General features: G+C 32.3%; 1 protein-coding gene across 1 annotated transcript; it reads left to right on the top strand.

Moving 5' to 3' along the window:
* Positions 1-7,929: 7,929 nt before the first annotated feature.
* LOC107492283 (aldehyde dehydrogenase family 2 member B4, mitochondrial) lies at positions 7,930-13,042 on the top strand. The gene is made up of 11 exons (XM_016113286.3): positions 7,930-8,126; positions 8,330-8,467; positions 8,808-8,950; positions 9,049-9,202; positions 9,302-9,531; positions 11,157-11,246; positions 11,337-11,510; positions 11,586-11,723; positions 11,817-11,954; positions 12,036-12,097; positions 12,579-13,042. Exons 1-11 carry the CDS (start codon positions 8,045-8,047, stop codon positions 12,850-12,852), a joined length of 1,623 nt encoding a protein of 540 aa, XP_015968772.1. The 5' UTR covers positions 7,930-8,044; the 3' UTR covers positions 12,853-13,042.
* Positions 13,043-18,823: the final 5,781 nt, after the last annotated feature.

Raw genomic sequence — 18,823 nt, 5'->3', positions numbered from 1 at the left:
ATCAGTGAAAAATAAACCTCAAGAGTAAGCATGCTTCCAATACCAACTTAGGTGACACACATTTCCACGTAACAAAAACTAACAATAGTTCAACATTAGTAAAACTAGTGAGAATAAAATTTTCCGTGCTCATTCTCCAAGCCTGGATGAATTTGAAACCACATTAGTTCAACTGATGAAAGGGATCGGATCCTTCGTAATAAACCACTATAATGCTCTGTAGTTTGTAATTTTAATTTTTTGGTGGATAGAAGTGCTCTATTGATGTGAAAGCTCTTTAAATTTAGTCTCATATATATGACTTCCAAGTAATGGAATCGAATTTGATAAAGGTTCTATTCATTGTCCGGAATATCTACCCACAAGTAACATTTCATAGAACATCAGATTACAAGTTTTGAACTTTATGCTGAGCTAGATAAACACTAATCACAAGGTTCCATTTTCCACCCCTCTCAAACAAACTTTCTGGCACCGCTTTTTATATTCATAAAATTGAATCTAGTATTCTTCCATTTCAAACCAACAGAACAAACCCAATCATAATTGCAACGTAGATATAAGAGCTTAGCAATTTGAGGGAGTAATTTCAATTTCCAATTGGGTGAACTACAGATCTAGAATTCAAAGATTATCCAAAAACGAATAACAAGATGAACATTTGGAGTTAGAATTTTATAAGTATGAATAGATCCATTTAGGTGTTTTAATCAAATTTAGAACACCAATTTTAATTAAACTCATTCTGTGTATCTATATCAGCGTGCAGTTAAGTGTTAATTTGACACTTAACTTTATACCTTAGTACCATTAAAGAAGTGTGTGTTTGTTGCGCTTTACTGTTACGAAACTTGCAAATAAAGTCACTCAAGGTAATTAAACTCCTATATATAGCAGAGGAACACTGAGCTTAATTAAAGTGTCAAGATAATTATTTTGTTGACATTAACAAATATGCTACACAATATCTGATGATAGCTTATTTTGTCAAACAGTCCACAACACTACGACTTTCGGCAGAGCAGAAAAGTACATAATATAAAAGCCTATTGCTAGCTACTACTTTCAGGTTGATTTTTCTCTCTTTAACTCTTCAAGTTTAATTAGGTGAGTTACTTTATCTTAATAAAATGTAGAGGTTAAGTTCCTTCTTCCGGTCTTACTTATGGATAATGGTAGTGCATCTCTTTTATCATTTCTGTAGTAGGTTTTAAGCACCAATGCGTTATGGATATATAAATAGTAGTATTTTAAAATTCTACTAATTGTATCTAACTAGAATTTTCTTTTCGGTTCATTGTATACCCGAGTTATTGCATAAACAATACTAATCCGGTTCCTTTATCCGGTTATCTGTCACAATACAAGTGCTTTTCTCTCATGATCTTAAGAAGACTTAATATCCTACCATGCTTTGATATGGTCATTGGATTAGGTTTTTGTAGATTGACATTAATGTGAATGGGTGATTATTTTTATTCTAAATACTATAACTGACAGTGTTTTGATATTTGTCTAATGACCTGTTGAATGCAGTAACTAGAAGGGGAAAATAGTCGTGTGAATAAGGCTTTCAGAATTAATCAGCAGTGTTTTGATCCCAGGCAAGTACAGAGTATGTTGTTGTGTTAAGCTGAAGTCACATAAGAATTTTATTATTTCCCCATCTTGTATATCATAGACCTCAACATTTTCAGTTGTTAAGGTTCTCATAAGACATGAGACAATACTATTTAAATATTAGTTTAGTATCTTTTCTTTTTCTCAAATTAGTTTTACTGTTTACTTTTGTTCGAAGTTTATATGATTACTGATTCTGCTGATTTAAAATTATATATTTGCTTGTTTGTATCATTTGTATTTGTTCCTTTCAATCTTTTATTTCTTCTTGAATTTTGTGCATCTCGAATGGATAATTTGATGTTGCAGTGTATAAAAGATAGAAGTTGACTCATGAAAGAAGAAATTTCTTTTGTATTTTTTATTTTATTCGTTCTCTTCTTAGAATGTTTCCCTCTGTTCGTCAAGGTCTTTCTTCTGCCAGTTCCCAACCTTCTTGCTGTTGCCGACAAAGGTATGCATCCTCTTTGCATCATTGACTCTGTTGATTTGGTTTTGCTTTTGGCTTTGATTTGGGATTGGCTGTTGCTTTTTTTTAATTTATTTTTTAGTTTTTTTGTATTTTTCATGACTTGCATCATATCAATTCTTATCATCTAATAATTTGCTTTCGTTTTTGCATGATACTATGTATTCTTTATAAGCTAATGATATTATTAATTAATTGACTAAATTACGTATATAAATAATATATACATAGAATTTAATTAACCTTATGGACCTACCAATGGAGTTGTGTGATTTTTACCTAGAACCGGACTTTGACAAATTAGTGATGACACCTATAACGAGAATGTTCCATTTTGAATAAAATAATAAATTTTGACCACTAATTTTGTTGGTGAGAAAGAGATCAAATTAGGACAATGAAAATCAATTCCACCATTTCGATTCTTAAAGTACTAAGAATTCATTTCATTATTGGGTAAGGCTTAGCTTATTTCTATAAAATATACTTTTTCATTTCATGAAAAGATTAACATACATATGATTATACTATGGCGACGTGCATTTGCTTGATATTGATATTTTTCTCCATCAATTAAAACATTGGTATAAATAATATAGCACTAGCTGACAGAATTCATAACAGAAAGAAGTTGAAGAAGAAATTGAGCATCAGATTTCATTTACACTATCACAAGTATTGATAGAGCTTAAAATTTCTAGAAAATCTATTCAAGGTTTAACCTTTTACTTATTTATTTATTTATTATCTCTGTTAAACTATTATGTTTTAATTTATTTTCATCTTAATTATTCTTCTTAAATTATTATGCATGCTTATTTTCATCTTTATTATTTTCGTCTCTACGTCGTACCTTCAATGGTTCGTATTCTTGCCTTATTTTGTTCATGTCTTCATTTTTTTATACTTTTAATGATGACACATTCAAATTTATTGAGAAACCAGGTATTTAATAATTAATTAGTAAGACTTCAGCTAACATTAAAACTAATTAAGGTCTCTTATTTTAAACTAATTTAATTAGACTTAGTTGATTATGTTGTTAATCTATTTATAAAAAATAATTCTATTATTTTATCAGTTTATGATGTATCATGTAATGTGCCTTATAGTGCTTTAAGCATTTTTTTATGCTATGAATATCATTTGTCTAATAATATTGTTTTCTATACATGTTTGTAAGGATGCCTAGGAAACCAAGGTACAACATTATACGGGAACCCCCAAAAGATGCTAGAACTAATGCCGGTACTGAAGAGGCAACAGTTAGTGTTTATGGTTAACACTTCTTGACGTAACCTTACGCAAAAATTATATGTCCTTCAATTGTATCATTGAACCGCATTAATTTTTCTCCCAGCAAAATAATTAGTTTATGAAATAAAATAATTCTCAATAGTAATTTGTTCTCTAAAATATAATTCTTAAAGGTTTCACATTATTTAAGGTTGGGTCTACGACTAGAGGAGCTCAGACATCACGGGAGCAACCACGTGATAGGACTCCTCCGATTTCATCCACAGCTAACAGAGCTCCGGCAACCCCTATGAATAAACCATTTCGTGCACCTTGCATCGATCATAGTAATGCATAGTCGAGTACTGCAAATGACCCTCAAACTCCAACGGACAACATAGAGACTCGGCATCGCGCGGATGTGGCTGATCGTGAATTGGAGGATGAGGATTATGACCCAGAGGCGGATGAAGTTCCATCGTTTGATTGCCACATCGACGACTTGTTTGCTGTCCAAGAAGTCGAAGGTCAGCATAACAATAAGAAAGCCAAAGATACAGATTTCTGGGAAGTTATTGTCATCGGTAAATTTTTTTCCTTCTATTTTCGTAAACAGTTATCTTTATAGCCCGTTACTTCTATTTTTCTTTTGTGCAATGACTAGATAGTAATTTTGTTTCCCATACGCTTCTTAGAGGACGGCGTGAGAAAAGTTTCTAAGCTGAGCGTGAAGGAGGCTATAGCCCTCCCTTCCAATACAAAGATAGAACTGCCATTTAACAGTCAGCTGCAACCGATTGGTCAGGCGGCAGGATTATTGAGTGGTTTCATAGGGAGTTTGGGTGCGGATTATTCCCAGTTTCCCATAGACTTAGACAGTTGGAAGCTGGTGAGCAAAGCAAAGAGGGAACATGCGTATGACATGCTTAAGGTACAGCTTTAAGCTTCTACAATTTAATCAATTTTAGTAGTCGGATTTTTTTAAGGTCTTTTGCATGGGTAAGTTATATGGTTGGTAAAATTTTCATATTGTGGTTTTCACATCATCATTTAAGCACTTCTCATTTATACGTAATTGCGACTGCTTGTACTGGATTTGAGGGTCATACTTTAACAATCTAAATTAGCCTGAAATGGTTGTGCCATTTCTTCAAATTATCGGTCTTATACTTGTTCGTTGTTCTTCGTTAATGACAATGTAAACTGATTGCAGCGGGTCTTTCACTATGAGGACGATGCCGGAGGAAAAATAAAGTGCGATATGTTGAAGAAGATAGGAAAGAACTGGAAGGATACAAGGAACCACTTGTTTCATATGTGTTACAAACAAATTCGGACTTATGAGGAAAATCTCAAGCATCACCCTGCAGGAATAGACAAAAATGATTGGAAAAAGTTCGTTGACTATCGCCTAAAAGAAGAAACACAGGTAAGCCTTGGTATATTTGATTATTTCCACTAAAAAAATATGTGTATACATATTATGTCCCTTTACATTTTATATTCAACATAACATTCTGATTTACATCTCTTTTGTTATTTGTTCATAGAAAAAGTGTAAACAGAACGCTTTAAATTGGAGCAAGCAACTTTACATACATACTGGGGGCTCCAAAATATTGGCAAGAAAAAAAAGACGAAGTGGTAATAAGTCATTATTTGCATTAAAATTTTGATTAAGCCTCTTAAAAATGTTGTTGTTGTTTGCTAAATTGTGTCAATATCAACGATATAGGAGAGAGAGCAAGGAAGGCCCGTTGGTAAAGTAGAGTTGTTTATCATGACTCATAAGAAAAAAATGGCTCATCTATCCATCCCGATGCGTGTGTTGTTAGTGTAAGTCATGTTTGACAATTTTCGCAATATATAGCTTACTATATATATCGTGCTACTGTTAACTTCTTCCTTTCGAATGTGTTGTATATTTGTAGGAAGCAATTGCGAATGTTGAGAGGCAGGATGGATCCTCTAAGCACCTTTCACAAAATGACTCGCTATCACAAGTTCTCGGAAAGGAGCATCCAGGACGAGTTCGTGCTCTAGGTGCTGGACCATGTCCCACCCAAGTCTTTGGTAACCCGGCTGGACAACCGTTGGGTTCTGCAGAGTCAAATGCAGAGGATAAGAGGATGATTGTGGAATTGACGGCTAAGCTAGAAGAAGAGCGGGCGAAAAGACAGTCAATACATAAAGTCTTGGGATATGTAGTCCAATAGTTAGGAGGCAATTTGCCAATTGAGATTGCTGCAGAGATGGCTTCTTTGGGCGGTACACTGGACTCTTCATGCGCAGGGCCATCTTCATCTGGCAATCAGGACCCGCAACAAAAATCTTGAATTTCAATTAATGGTCTTAGATACTGTTACATTAAAGTTGGTTTATTATGTTATGCTTACTTTATTCAACTTAAGCATTCTTATTTTATTTTGGTTGATGTTATGACAATTTCGTTATATATGTTATGTTTGCATTTGTTTAATTTGGTTTGTTACGTTAATTGAGTTGTTTTACTTGGTTGCAATTTTTTTAAATTAATTAAAAAGTCAAAAAAAATTAAAGTTTAATAAACATAATTTCTCAAAATAGGCAAAAAAATAGATAAGATAAAATTTAATGGATAATTTTTGTTTGGCGGCGATTTTGGAACCGCCACAAAATTATAACATGTTTCCTCTTGTTCGACATTTTGCAGCGGTTACGGGGTCATAGCAATTTTTTTTTCAACATATTGCGGCGGTTACTAACTGCCACAAAATCCAAATTGCATTTTGCGGCGGTTATTCCAGCGGTTAGTTAAAACCGCCGCTATCCNCATACTTATTTATTATGTATGTATTCGATTTACTGTCTATTGTGCATAATAAATCGAATTAACCTTATTTAATTTATATATAAATGCCTAAAAATTAAATTTGTCTAATTCAATTTATATAAATCTGTTTAGGATATGTATGTAACCAATTTTTATTCAGGACATCTGTATAATTTTGACTTTTAATTAATTTATTAATATAAATTATTTTTATTTTTAAATCTAATATATATTTCTGTTAGTTTTATTTTCTCATAAATTTATTCTTCTTTTAAACTTTTGATGATTCATTAATTACTTTATATTTATTATGCTCTTCAAATTTTTTATAAAAAATAAAAAATCTAAATCATCAAATTACAAAATATTAACAAAAATTATTTTTCCTTTTTAATTCCTGAATGTAATTTAACTTTAATTACGATAGCATATTTTATACAAACAAAATAAAGCATATTAGATAATAATATTTTAATTTCTAAATATAATTTAATTCATTATTAACAGGAAAAATTAAATTATAATATTCTAATATTTAATTATATGAATATAAAAAATGTAAGCTTCATTTAATTTTTTTGGCCCACTTCGTAAAAAAAAATGGGACACTCTTGCATGTGAGTTTTGTTTTAGACAAAGTCCTACTACTTGCTAGTTACATCTTCAATTATTATTATTATTATTATTATTATTATTATTATTATTATCCTAGTCTTTTGCGAAAATTGCTTGGATCAAGTATACATATTTTTAGTCTAGACCACTTGAAAAAAAATAAGAGCTCAACTTCCACAAAAAAAAACCCAACTCAATTGTTAGCATAACTAAGAATAAATTAATCATGCTAATTATGTCACTCCATAACATAAATATACTGCATCAGTTCGGACAAGTTCTTGCCACTACTGATTTGATTGAGTTTTTGTGTCTGTTTCTCGTAGCAGCAATAACATGCGTCCCTTTTTCAATACAACCAATTCATTTCGGTACCTACTAAAAAAAAGAAACTTCATTACAATAGTATTTTCCATAAAATTAAACTAATTAAATATTATGAGTATTATTAAAACTTTTTGAAAAGTTGGTGTTTGAAAAAAAATATAGCATCCCCTATCCTAAATTAATTAAGGAAAAGTATAAGTAACTAACAATTCTTTTGAATAATGTGTGAACAATGTGAATTAATAAGGTTAAAAGAGTAAATTTAATTAATAGTATTAAATGAAGGTGTAATATATTTTTAGAGGAGTGCTAGAGGACCAACAGAAATTGTGATATATAACCATCAATTAGCCATCATAAGTGTGTTTAACGGTGGGAGATTATATTCAACGGTGCATGATTACTTATTTTACTTTTAATGGTTAAGTGCCGGCCAAATTTTAACAAAATTGCTGGCCCTCTAAACTTTCTCATATTTTTATTTGATTGGTGATTGTTGATGTTATTTAAGATAGTCATTGTTTACTTAGTATTTCTCCATTAATTAAATACGTATTCCATTCAACCCGAAAACATTTACATTACACTTGAAGCAACCCATGGATGCTAATAATGTTCTAACTACTTTGTGAGTGGTTGTTTCATCTACTATGGTGTGTTAATCGTTCTTTTCCACGTTAATAGGAATTATCACTCATAAGAATGGCATTTTATTTCAAACCACACAAAGTGGGCAAAGTGCACAAAACGACAGTTACTCCATTGCTTTCCTTTTGTTATCGGTAATAGCGACCTACCGATTCATATCGTGCCACCATTTGTACCTTAGTTTTCAATCTGTTTCATTTATTTATTATCATCGTCATCTTCTTCTTTTGAGAACTAGAAACAAGAAACAAGAAGCAGAGTAAGCAAGCAAAAACAACAACAAAATCATTTGTCTTTGAGAGATAATTGCTTTGCCCATGGCAGCTCGTAGACTTTCATGGCTTCTCTCACGCTCCCTTTCTGCTGCTTCTGGAGCTGACTCCTTTCTTCACTCACTCGGTACTGTTACCAAGTTAATTCAGTTATAATTAGAAACTTTAACTGCAGGGAGTTTTGTTACTTTAAATAAGTGGTTCTAGATTCATATAAGAGCATCTGTTCTAGATTCAGTTATTATATATCATTATTATTCCGCTTAATTTGTATTGTAAGGTGTTTATGCGAAAAGCAGCGGTTACTGTTTTGTTCGTATTTTCCAACAGGAAGAAACTCTGGCGGAGGGTGCAGAAAATTGAAGAGGTTTAGCACAGCTGCAGCGGTTGATGAAGTGATTATTCCACAAGTTCAAATCAATTACACTCAGCATCTCATAGATGGCAAGTTTGTGGATTCTGCATCAGGTCTCTCACTCTATCTATCTACTTTAATTTCTTTACTTAGCTTTCCACATTTAACACAATTTTATTTTATTTATGTTAAATATGTAAACATTCACATATTTCTAAATTTTTAACTAATAATTTGAATTTTTTGAAATAAGAAGTGATAAAGGCTAATAAGTTTTGTGATTTGTAATCATCAATTAATGATAATTAGTATTTTTAATGATATAAAATTTCAACTGGAATTACTTTTTTTTTTTTGTTAATTAAGTATGGGCAGATTTTGATAAAAATGCTGGCAAACTTTCTCATAAGTAATTTTGCGACCATTTTATTTTGTTTGTTTTGGTATTATCAGGGAAGACTTTTCCAACCTATGACCCGCGCACAGGGGAAGTTATAGCTCAAGTAGCTGAAGGAGACGCTGAAGATATCAACCGCGCCGTCGCCGCTGCGCGAAAGGCCTTTGATGAAGGACCCTGGCCTAAAATGACTGCTTATGTAAACCATTTCTTCCTTCCTTGTTCTTATTATAGCAAGAAAGAAAAATTATTTTTCTCAGTTGATATATTGATTACTACACCGTTTAATTTGTTCAGGAAAGGTGTCGGATATTGCTGCGGTTTGCTGATTTGGTGGAGAAGCATAGTAAAGAGCTTGCAGCTCTAGAGACATGGAACAATGGAAAGCCTTATGAGCAATCTTTCAACGACGAATTGCCATTGTTTGTGCGTTTGTTCCACTACTATGCTGGTATTAGATCAGTAACTTATATTACTTAACAATAATGTGTACTAATTTTGTGGTAAGAACATTAAGTATGAGAAAGAAGAATGAATTGTTGTTGGGCAGGTTGGGCTGATAAAATTCACGGGATGACCGTACCGGCTGATGGAAAATATCACGTGCAAACATTGCATGAACCAATTGGGGTTGCAGGACAAATCATACCTTGGAATTTTCCTCTAATTATGTTTGCTTGGAAAGTTGGTCCAGCTCTGGCTTGTGGTAACACTGTCATTTTGAAGACTGCTGAGCAAACACCCCTCACCGCTCTTTATGTGGCTAAACTCTTTCATGAGGTCAAATTCACACAACTAACCAAATACACATTTATTTGAACCTCTGTTTGGGAAACTCTACAGTTCACTAAAAATATAGGAAGAATATAGAAAATATATGTCAGAATATAAAAAGTTTAATTATTTTGTAAATATTTGTAGTTTTACGAAATTTTTAATTAAGTCTTTATACTTTTTTTTAATTGAGTTTCTGCACTAAATTTTTTTAAATTAGGTTCCTCTTAGCAGTAATTGGCTTAACTTTATAGAGACCTAACAAAAAAAATTGGTGTAAGGACTCAATTAAAAAAAAAGTATAGAGATCTAATTAAAAATTTCGTGAAACTATAAGGACCAATAGAGTAATTAAACAATATAAAAAGTAGAAAATAGATATTGTGATTCTTATTTTAAAAATGCTATTTATTTTTTACAAATTTATCTCAACATACAATATAAAAAAATTGTATGTGAAGTGGTATTATCAAAAATGAAAATGGAGTTATAATATTTTTAAAATATATATTAAAAATATATAAAATAATACATGTAATATATACAAATACATGATTAATTTGGTAGTTTATTTTTTGTAGGTATATATATATTAAAAATATATGAAACAAGATACGTGTAAATATATATAAGAGTAAAGCTAGCTGTTAGGAAACCAATACTACAGTAATTAATTTGGCCAATATTAAAGTAGATTCAGTACAAAGCTTACTAACAATTATTTTTGTTGAGTTTAGATTTTGGATTTTTTTAATTAAATTTTGAATGTTCTTATATTTAAAATTTTTAAATATTTTTAAATGTTAAATATGGACTATCATATTAATTGTGTAATTTTAGTTTTCAAAAAACTTTTTATATAAAAATATATAATTAATTTAATGGTTAAATTTTTTTACCCTGAAATAAACTTTTTAAGTCGTAAAACACTATGTTAACTAACATATTCATTCTTAATAAATGTCTGCAGATAAATGATACAATCATAACATAGAAACAACAAAATAATATGAGTGATGTCTTTATCTATATCTTAATTGTCTCCAACTTTTTGCATGTGTAGAATATTTGCAACTTATATTTTGAAATAAAAAAATATTTTTATCTATATATCAAAATTTTTTATTTACATCAAATATATTTTTAACGGTTAAATTTTTAGAAAATTTAGGACCAATTTAACAATAATGCATAATAATTATGTTTGATTTACATGTGTTAAAGATTATTATTATGAAATTGTTACTAAATTGATTCTAAATTCTTTTAAAAATTAGCCACAAAAAATATATTTGATGTGTAAATAGAAAATTTTTAGGATAAAAATAAAATAAAACTTAAAAAATATTTTTAAAATTTTTAATAAATTTCAAAAACAAAAATTATACTTTATCAATTATACTTTAATAATATTATTTTCTCTTATTTATATAAATAGCAGTAGTTGCTGTCAGTTTGGTACATTATTGTACTTAACATACAAATATATTTGAATAAATTTTTTATAAATTAATTTTGTAATAAACCTAAACAATAAAAGATATATTTATAGTCATCAAAACAAAAGATGTATATATATTTTAAAAAAGAGAGAGTCTATGGTTTACCCTGAATTTTCCTTCCTTTGGCAGGCTGGTCTTCCACCAGGTGTTCTGAATATAGTTTCTGGATTTGGCCCAACTGCTGGTGCAGCTCTTGCAAGTCACATGGACGTTGACAAGGTTGAAGATTTGTTTGTTTTAACATTTCTAATACGCCAGCCATAAATCATACACAATAATGTTAAAGCACGCATTTATTACTTGTTGCAGCTAGCATTTACTGGATCAACAGACACTGGAAAAATTGTGCTTGAATTGGCTGCAAGAAGCAATCTGAAGCCTGTGACATTGGAGCTGGGAGGCAAATCACCTTTTATTGTGTGTCATGATGCTGATGTTGACCACGCTGTTGAACAAGCACACTTTGCTCTCTTCTTTAATCAGGTACGTATAAATATATAGGTGAAATCTAATATGTCTATGTTTATGGTGTCTATGTAATATAATCTTGATCTGTAGGGACAATGTTGCTGTGCTGGGTCTCGAACCTTTGTACATGAGCGTATCTATGATGAGTTCTTGGAGAAGTCAAAGAAACGTGCTTTGAGACGCGTTGTTGGTGATCCATTCAAGAAGGGTGTTGAACAAGGCCCTCAGGTGCTGCATGCTCTCTGTTTTAATCCATTCACTCTGTTTTTAGAATAGCTGACTCTGATGCATGTAATTAACTGAGTGAAATTCAAATCTCAGATTGACACAGAACAATTTGAGAAAGTGCTTAGGTACATAAGATCTGGAATTGAAAGCAATGCTACCCTTGAATGTGGGGGTCAGCGATTGGGCTCAAAAGGCTTCTTCATCGAGCCAACTGTTTTCTCCAATGTTAAGGTATTCTTTTGTTTTGTTCTGTTTTGTATTGGCACCAGTGGCTTGTACATTAAGACTCAACCTAAATATGCTAATCATTAGGACGATATGCTGATAGCCAAAGACGAAATATTCGGGCCGGTTCAGTCCATCTTGAAATTCAAGTAAGTGCAATATGTAATAAAAAAATATTTTATAAATATAAAAAATTAACTATTACATCGGTTATCATATCTTTTTTATATATTTATATATATTTTACCCAATTTTTTTAATAAAAATAATCTATCGTTAGAATAATCAAACATTTTCATAATCAAATTTTTCATAAACATTAAATATCTATCTCTATTCACTTGCTAATCAAATTTTTTTATAAACACCAGGAAAAAGTCAATTACAAATAGATTTTAAAAACATATTTTTTTATTAAAATTATCGACAAATTTCGTTGGTCGGTAAAAATAAAAAAATTTGTCAAAAAATCTATTTGTAATAAGATATTTTCGAAATATATATTTTTACATGGTAGTTGATTGGTGGCTGATTCTTTGTAAGTATATAATATGGTTGTAAATAAATAAAGAACAAGTTGTGGAATAATGAAAGTGTATGTGGTTGATGTGATTAAAAAAACATGAGTAGGGACATTGAAGAAGTAATAAAGAGAGCAAATGCAACACGATATGGACTAGCAGCAGGAGTGTTCACAAAGAACGTACACACAGCAAACACATTGATGAGGGCACTGAGAGTTGGAACGGTTTGGATCAACTGTTTCGATGTATTCGACGCTGCCATTCCCTTTGGAGGCTACAAGATGAGTGGCATTGGGAGGGAGAAAGGAATCTACAGTCTCAACAACTACCTTCAGATCAAAGCTGTTGTTGAACCACTCAAGAATCCTGCTTGGATTTAACCCTCTTCTGTTTCAACTATGCCAGGCGTATATTAAAATTAGTTACTAAAATTAACTACTAGTATAAAATACATGTTGGAATACAAAATATATATTAGAATGAATTAAACAACACATGTATTTATATATAAATACATAGTAATTGATTTTAGTAGTTGATTTTAATATACAAATAGTTTTTCTGTTTTAATATATGCTTTCACATTTTCTTTTCTGCATTTTCAACACTTCTATAATAAATAGTACACAAATACTTTATGTTGTAACTTGTAAGATCCTCACCTTATCGATTGAATCATGTACTAGCATACTACTAATTAACACAAAACAAACAAACTTTGGTGGTTATTGAAGGAATTGTGATCATGGTCTTAATTGAGGATAAAGAAGAAGAGAACAAGAAGAATAAGCTCCGAGAAGTTTGGAGATATATTGGGAGAAAGAAAAAGTGTACAGTTATATAATGGTAACCAACTATTTATATCACGACCTAATTACTCATAACTTAGTCTAACTAACTAACACTACTAGTACTATGCTGAATCAGCATTACTAAATCAAAACAATATACCACTAGCTATTAGCTATAATTTATGTAAATTATTTAATACTGTCTTCATCCTCCTCCTTCAAGTTGTAGCTAGTTGCTGCAAAATCTTCATTAATCTCCTTTAGAATCACATTACTTGAATACTGTCCAGATCCTCCCTCAAGTGGGGTATGGAAATCAAGCATACCCAACTTGAACACCATGGAAGCAAAAGGACCAGGCAGCAAGGCCTTTGTGAGTAGGTCAGCTGTTTGGTTGGAAGAAGTGATCGGAAGTAGCTTTAACACTCTCTAGCATGAGCCTTTCTCACACAATATGACAATCGACTTCAAGGTGCTTAGTCCGCTCATGAAACACTAAATACGCAACAATGTACAAGGTAGATTGATTGTCACAGTATAAGTTAATTAGATCAGTGTGAACAATGTTGAAAATTTGAAATCATGAAGAAGATACAAGAGCCATTGCCTCTCCTTGGTTGCTTGGGCCATGGCACGATACTCAGCTTCTGAAGAAGAGCAAGTCATAGTCGTTTGCTTCTTGCTCTTCCAAGAAATGAGCGAAGAACCTAAGAAGAAACAATACACTGTCACAGATCGGCAAGTGTCTCCGAATCAACAAAACCAAAGAGCTTGAAATCATTTTGAGAAGAAAAGAAAAGGCCCTTAGCGGGAGCCTTGTAATGCTCATCGCGAACACAATCAAGAAACTGATTAAGTTTACCGACAGCAAAGGCGATATCAAGACGGGTATTAGTCAAGTAGAGCAGCCGCCCCAATAACTGGCGAAATGGAGTGGAATCATCTAGCTTCATGCTACATTTCCTGTAGAGTTTTCCATTGTACAACATAGGGACACTAGCAGGTCAAGGATGTATTTACATTCCAACAGCCAATATTCATCAAGAAGGTCAAGGATGTATTTATGTCGATACAAAGCGATCCCGCGAGAACTGCGTGTCACTTCCATGCTGACAAAGAACTTTAACTTCCCAAAATTCTTGATACTAAACTTGGTATTAAGAGCCCTTTTGATAGCCTCCATCTCACAGGGTTGTCGCCAGACAAAACCAAGTCATCTACATAAACAAGAATGACAGCCAAAACCATGGGTGGTGCGCTTGGTAAGAAAAAAGTGATCATGGAAAGACTTAAGAAAGCCATGCTGCTGCAAAAAACCACTTAACCGCAAATTTTACTGTCGCCTAGCTGCTTAAGTCCATATAGAGAACGGTCAAGTTTGCACACAGAACTGGTTGGAACATCAAGACCCAGCGATGGTGCCATGTGCACCTCCTCCTGCAGTTCACCATGCAAGCCACAAGACTAAGTAAGATCCTCAAAGTGGTGATCTTCACAACCGAACTAAACGTATCAAAATAATCATATCCAAGCCGTTGACTATAACCGTGAGCTACAAGTTGCGGCTTGGTGCCTTTCATCACTCCTGTCCAGATGAAACTTGACTTTGAAGACCCATTTGCATCCAATGGGACGTTTCCCAGCTGGTAAAGAAGTGATAGTCCAAGTTTGATTCCGCTTAAGAGTGAGTAATTTTTTGCATTAATGGAATTTCGCCAACACTCATGTGCAACAGCCTCTTGATAAGTCTTCGGCTCCATGGTAATGGTTATAGCAAGGGAGAAGGCTCTATGGAAGGGAGACAGCTTACCATAATCTACTATTTAAGAGAGACCATAGAGCCTTGAATCCGATTGTAAACTAAAAGTCCCTGTTCAAGTAAGCATGCAGTGATAATCACGTAAATAATTCGAGGTTCTCCTAGCACGAGTCGAATGCCTAAGATGAGGTTGGGAATGAGAAGGACTGGCTAAAAGAGTAAGGGAAGGTGGGACTGCTAAATCAGCAGATGCAGGAACATGGGTGGCATAGGAAGGTGCATGAGAGGGAGATGCATGAGATGGAGATGCACAAGATGCATGGGAAGCATGAGATGCAACGGGGAATGGAAGGTGACTACTATAAAAAGGGTCACTGCAAACATTAGGATCAAGGGAAGACAGTCTTTAAGGGACATGAATCAGCATGGAAAGTTAATTTGGGTAGACTAAAAAGAAATCAATGCTTAAAAAACTCAACATTTCTTGACAAAAAAATTTCACAAGTGAATAGATCACACAGAACATAACCCTTTGTCCCATTTTGAAAACTAATAAAAACCATTTTGCATGCTCTCTTGTCTAGTTTCTTTCTTCTATGAGACAAAGGTGGATGCATAAGCTAAGCACCCAAAAGTCTTTAGGTGCTTAATATATGCATTCTTCCCAAATAACGCTGCATGGGGTGTTTGATTTTTCAAAATCAGAGTGGGCAATCGGTTTATCAAGTGAACAGTGGGTCCCACTGCAAAGTTCCAAAAAGACTTGGGTAAATTAGATTGAAAAATTAACGCCCTTGTAACATTGAAAATGTGTTATTTCCTTTCAACAACGCTATTTTATTGAGGGATTTTAAGACATGAGGTTTGTTGCAAAATACCTTGCTCTCGATAAAAGGAGAAAGCTTAAATTTTGATGCACTATTAGATCGAACAGTTTTTTATTTGTGCATTAAAATGTGTTTGAACAAAGGTAACAAACGATTGAAGTAACACATTTGCTTCTGATTTTAATTTCATAAAATAAATCCACACAAATCTACTTTTATCATCTACTATAATTAAAAAGTATTCGAACCTTGTATAGACAAAACTGAAATCGGTCCCCAGATGTCTATATGAATTAAATTGAAATTATTCTTGTTCCTAGACTCACTAAGAGGAAAAGGCAATCTATTTTGTTTTGCAAAATGATAAGAATCACATGGTTGAACACAATCAGCACTAGAAAGCTTTACATAAGGATAAACACGTTTGATGATATCAAAATGGTATATGTCCTAATCTGTTATGGCACAAATCACTAAAAGAAAAATCTTGAGAAAATAAAGCCAAAGTGGCTATTTCAATATTGGAACTAAAAACCGAATCTATCTTGGAGTTTTCTTTATTTCTATGATGTGTCGTGGTCCCTAAATGCTTAAAATGTTCTAATGCTAATGATGAATGCAAATTTGTTGTATAATCCATTTTCGGCTCTAGCTGTGCCAATTATCTTTGAGGAACTCCGACTCTGTATCTCACAAGATTTATCAGTGAAAATACATTTGCAATGCAAGCTTTTTGTGAGCTTAGATATAAAGAGTGAGTTGAAATTAAAACTTGGGTAAATACAACACATCAATAAGATAGAGTGTATCAGAGAACACTACTATCCCACTCACACTTGCTGTTTTGTGTGATCCATTTGGTAACTTGACCAAAACGGGCCTAATATGTCTAAAGGTTTTAAAAGAAATGCAATCGAGTGAGACACATGGTTAGTAGCACCTGTTTCTAACACCCATGAGTTTGAATAAAAAAATATTTCACCGATAAAAGATGTGTAATATGGAAGCTCATGCAAAGTGTGTAAGCCTCTAAAGTTATACCTCTCTTTCCTGCTGTGGATTGGCAGGCATCTCTCACACTCTCATTTTGATTAGGCTGTGCACACTCCTGTCGAAAAAAGGCATATAATACTTCTCTCAAACTCTGATTAGTCACTGCTTGAATATCATTCTCTTTGTCCAACTTGAGGTTGTTGTTACGCTTCTCATCACCGTCAGCAACAATGTTATTAACCACAGATCCATTGCTCAAGTCTCGTGGTGTGTTTGACCTTTGTAGGTGAGCTGGATAACCATGCTTCTGGTAACATGTATCTACTAGATGACCACTCTTGTGACAATATGAGCAAGTCTTCAACAATGCTGTTCTGCTTCTTCCACCTCGACCGCCGTGTCTCTTGTCCCTGAGAGTGGAGTCATTGAAATTATTAATTGAATTGGTCAGAACAGCGAAACTTCATGCCTCCAAAATTTGAACCAGTAAACTGTCTCTCTTGTTGAGTGAGCAATGGAAATATCTCATTAATAGCGGGAATAGATTTTGCAAGTATAATTTGGAAACAAACAATTCCATATTGCTCATTTAATCCCCTCAGGAACTGCACCGCATAAGTCCTCATTCGATAGCTCCTAACCACTCCAAGGCCATATTTCTGGTCAAACAAAATACATATTCATTTTGTTTTTTTCACTCATTTCTTAATTTCATAAGATATAAACAAATATTTATTCATATTATCAAATAAGTAACAAGTAAAGAAAGGTAGCTGTGAGTACCATATTTTTTTGACCCAATTATAATATTTTCAAAAAAAAAATAAAGTAGCTGATAATTTAATTTGTGCTTATTATACTGTATGACAAAAAAAAAGATAAGATAAAAAAAATTTTAGTTTCGTCAATAAAAAAACAAAGAAAAAAAAAAGAACAAGAAGCTTGGCTAATCAGTTCAGCTTAATACTCTTCAAAACTAAGAATAAAGTTTCAATATTTTCTACTGGACTTCAACAAAAATTGCGTTGTGACATATTCTAATCAACAAACCTACAAATCAAATGGACCACATGCATCATGATAAAGATTAAGAAGAACAACATAAAAAAAATAACAAGATGTAATGGCAAGAAAAGAAGAGTTCAAATAAGTAAAGAATGAGCTGAAAGCTATAGATGTGCAATAATGATGATCATCTTTTATGCTCTATAAATTTGAAGAAAAAGAAAACAAAAAAGAGGGAGGCGGGGAGGGTTTGAAGAATACGAAAAGCAAAAAGAAGAAAGAATTATTTTCTTTGAGAAAAAAATACTTAAAGAAATACTTTTTGAAAAAAATATCATAGTATAGAAGGCAAGTTGAAAAAAAAAAGAAAAAATATACGAGCCGAAATAAAGAAGGCATATCCAATATTAAGAGCCTATTTGGAATACAGCAGAAGCTTTTTTTTTTGAATTAATTATGATATGTGTGTTTCGTATTGTTTAAAAAAAAGCTTTTAACTTTTTAAAAAGTTAATTGACAATGTTTTGAAAAAGTAGAAATATATGATTTTTTTTTATAAGTTATTCTATCAAGAAAGTAGAAATATATGATTTTTTTTATAAGTTATTCTATTACCTTTGTAAAAATATTGTCTATTTCTGCTGAAAATACTAGTCCTCCATCACTATTTTCACGCAAGGTTCCATCGGTTAGAATTTAGAACCACTGACCTTTTACCATCATTTTCACGCAATATTCCATTTGTTGGAAGTATTCGTCCTCCACCACCGTTTTTATGTAATGATTCATCTGCTTAAATTATTGACTCTCCACCACCATTTTAAAATAATGTTTCATCTGAACCACCTACAGCGTATATTCCTTTCAAATATTTTTTTATTTTATTTTTTCACATGTGATTTTATTTTTATATAACTTGCTATTATTTTTACCGCAACGAAATATACATTGACACACATTTTATATTTATTTTTTA

This window comes from Arachis duranensis, chromosome 1, assembly GCF_000817695.3.
Source record: "Arachis duranensis cultivar V14167 chromosome 1, aradu.V14167.gnm2.J7QH, whole genome shotgun sequence".
NCBI lineage: Eukaryota > Viridiplantae > Streptophyta > Magnoliopsida > Fabales > Fabaceae > Arachis > Arachis duranensis.
This window is presented reverse-complemented; position numbering and strand designations above follow the sequence as displayed.

What these genes read in the sequence shown, in the direction of transcription:
- LOC107492283 (XM_016113286.3), top strand. Translation starts at nt 8,045, where the DNA reads ATGGCAGCTCGTAGACTTTCATGGCTTCTCTCACGCTCCCTTTCTGCT. An exon ending in CTCCTTTCTTCACTCACTCG is followed by an intron (nt 8,127 to 8,329) that starts GTACTGTTACCA and finishes ATTTTCCAACAG; the next exon opens with GAAGAAACTCTGGCGGAGGG. An exon ending in TGGCTAAACTCTTTCATGAG is followed by an intron (nt 9,532 to 11,156) that starts GTCAAATTCACA and finishes TTCCTTTGGCAG; the next exon opens with GCTGGTCTTCCACCAGGTGT.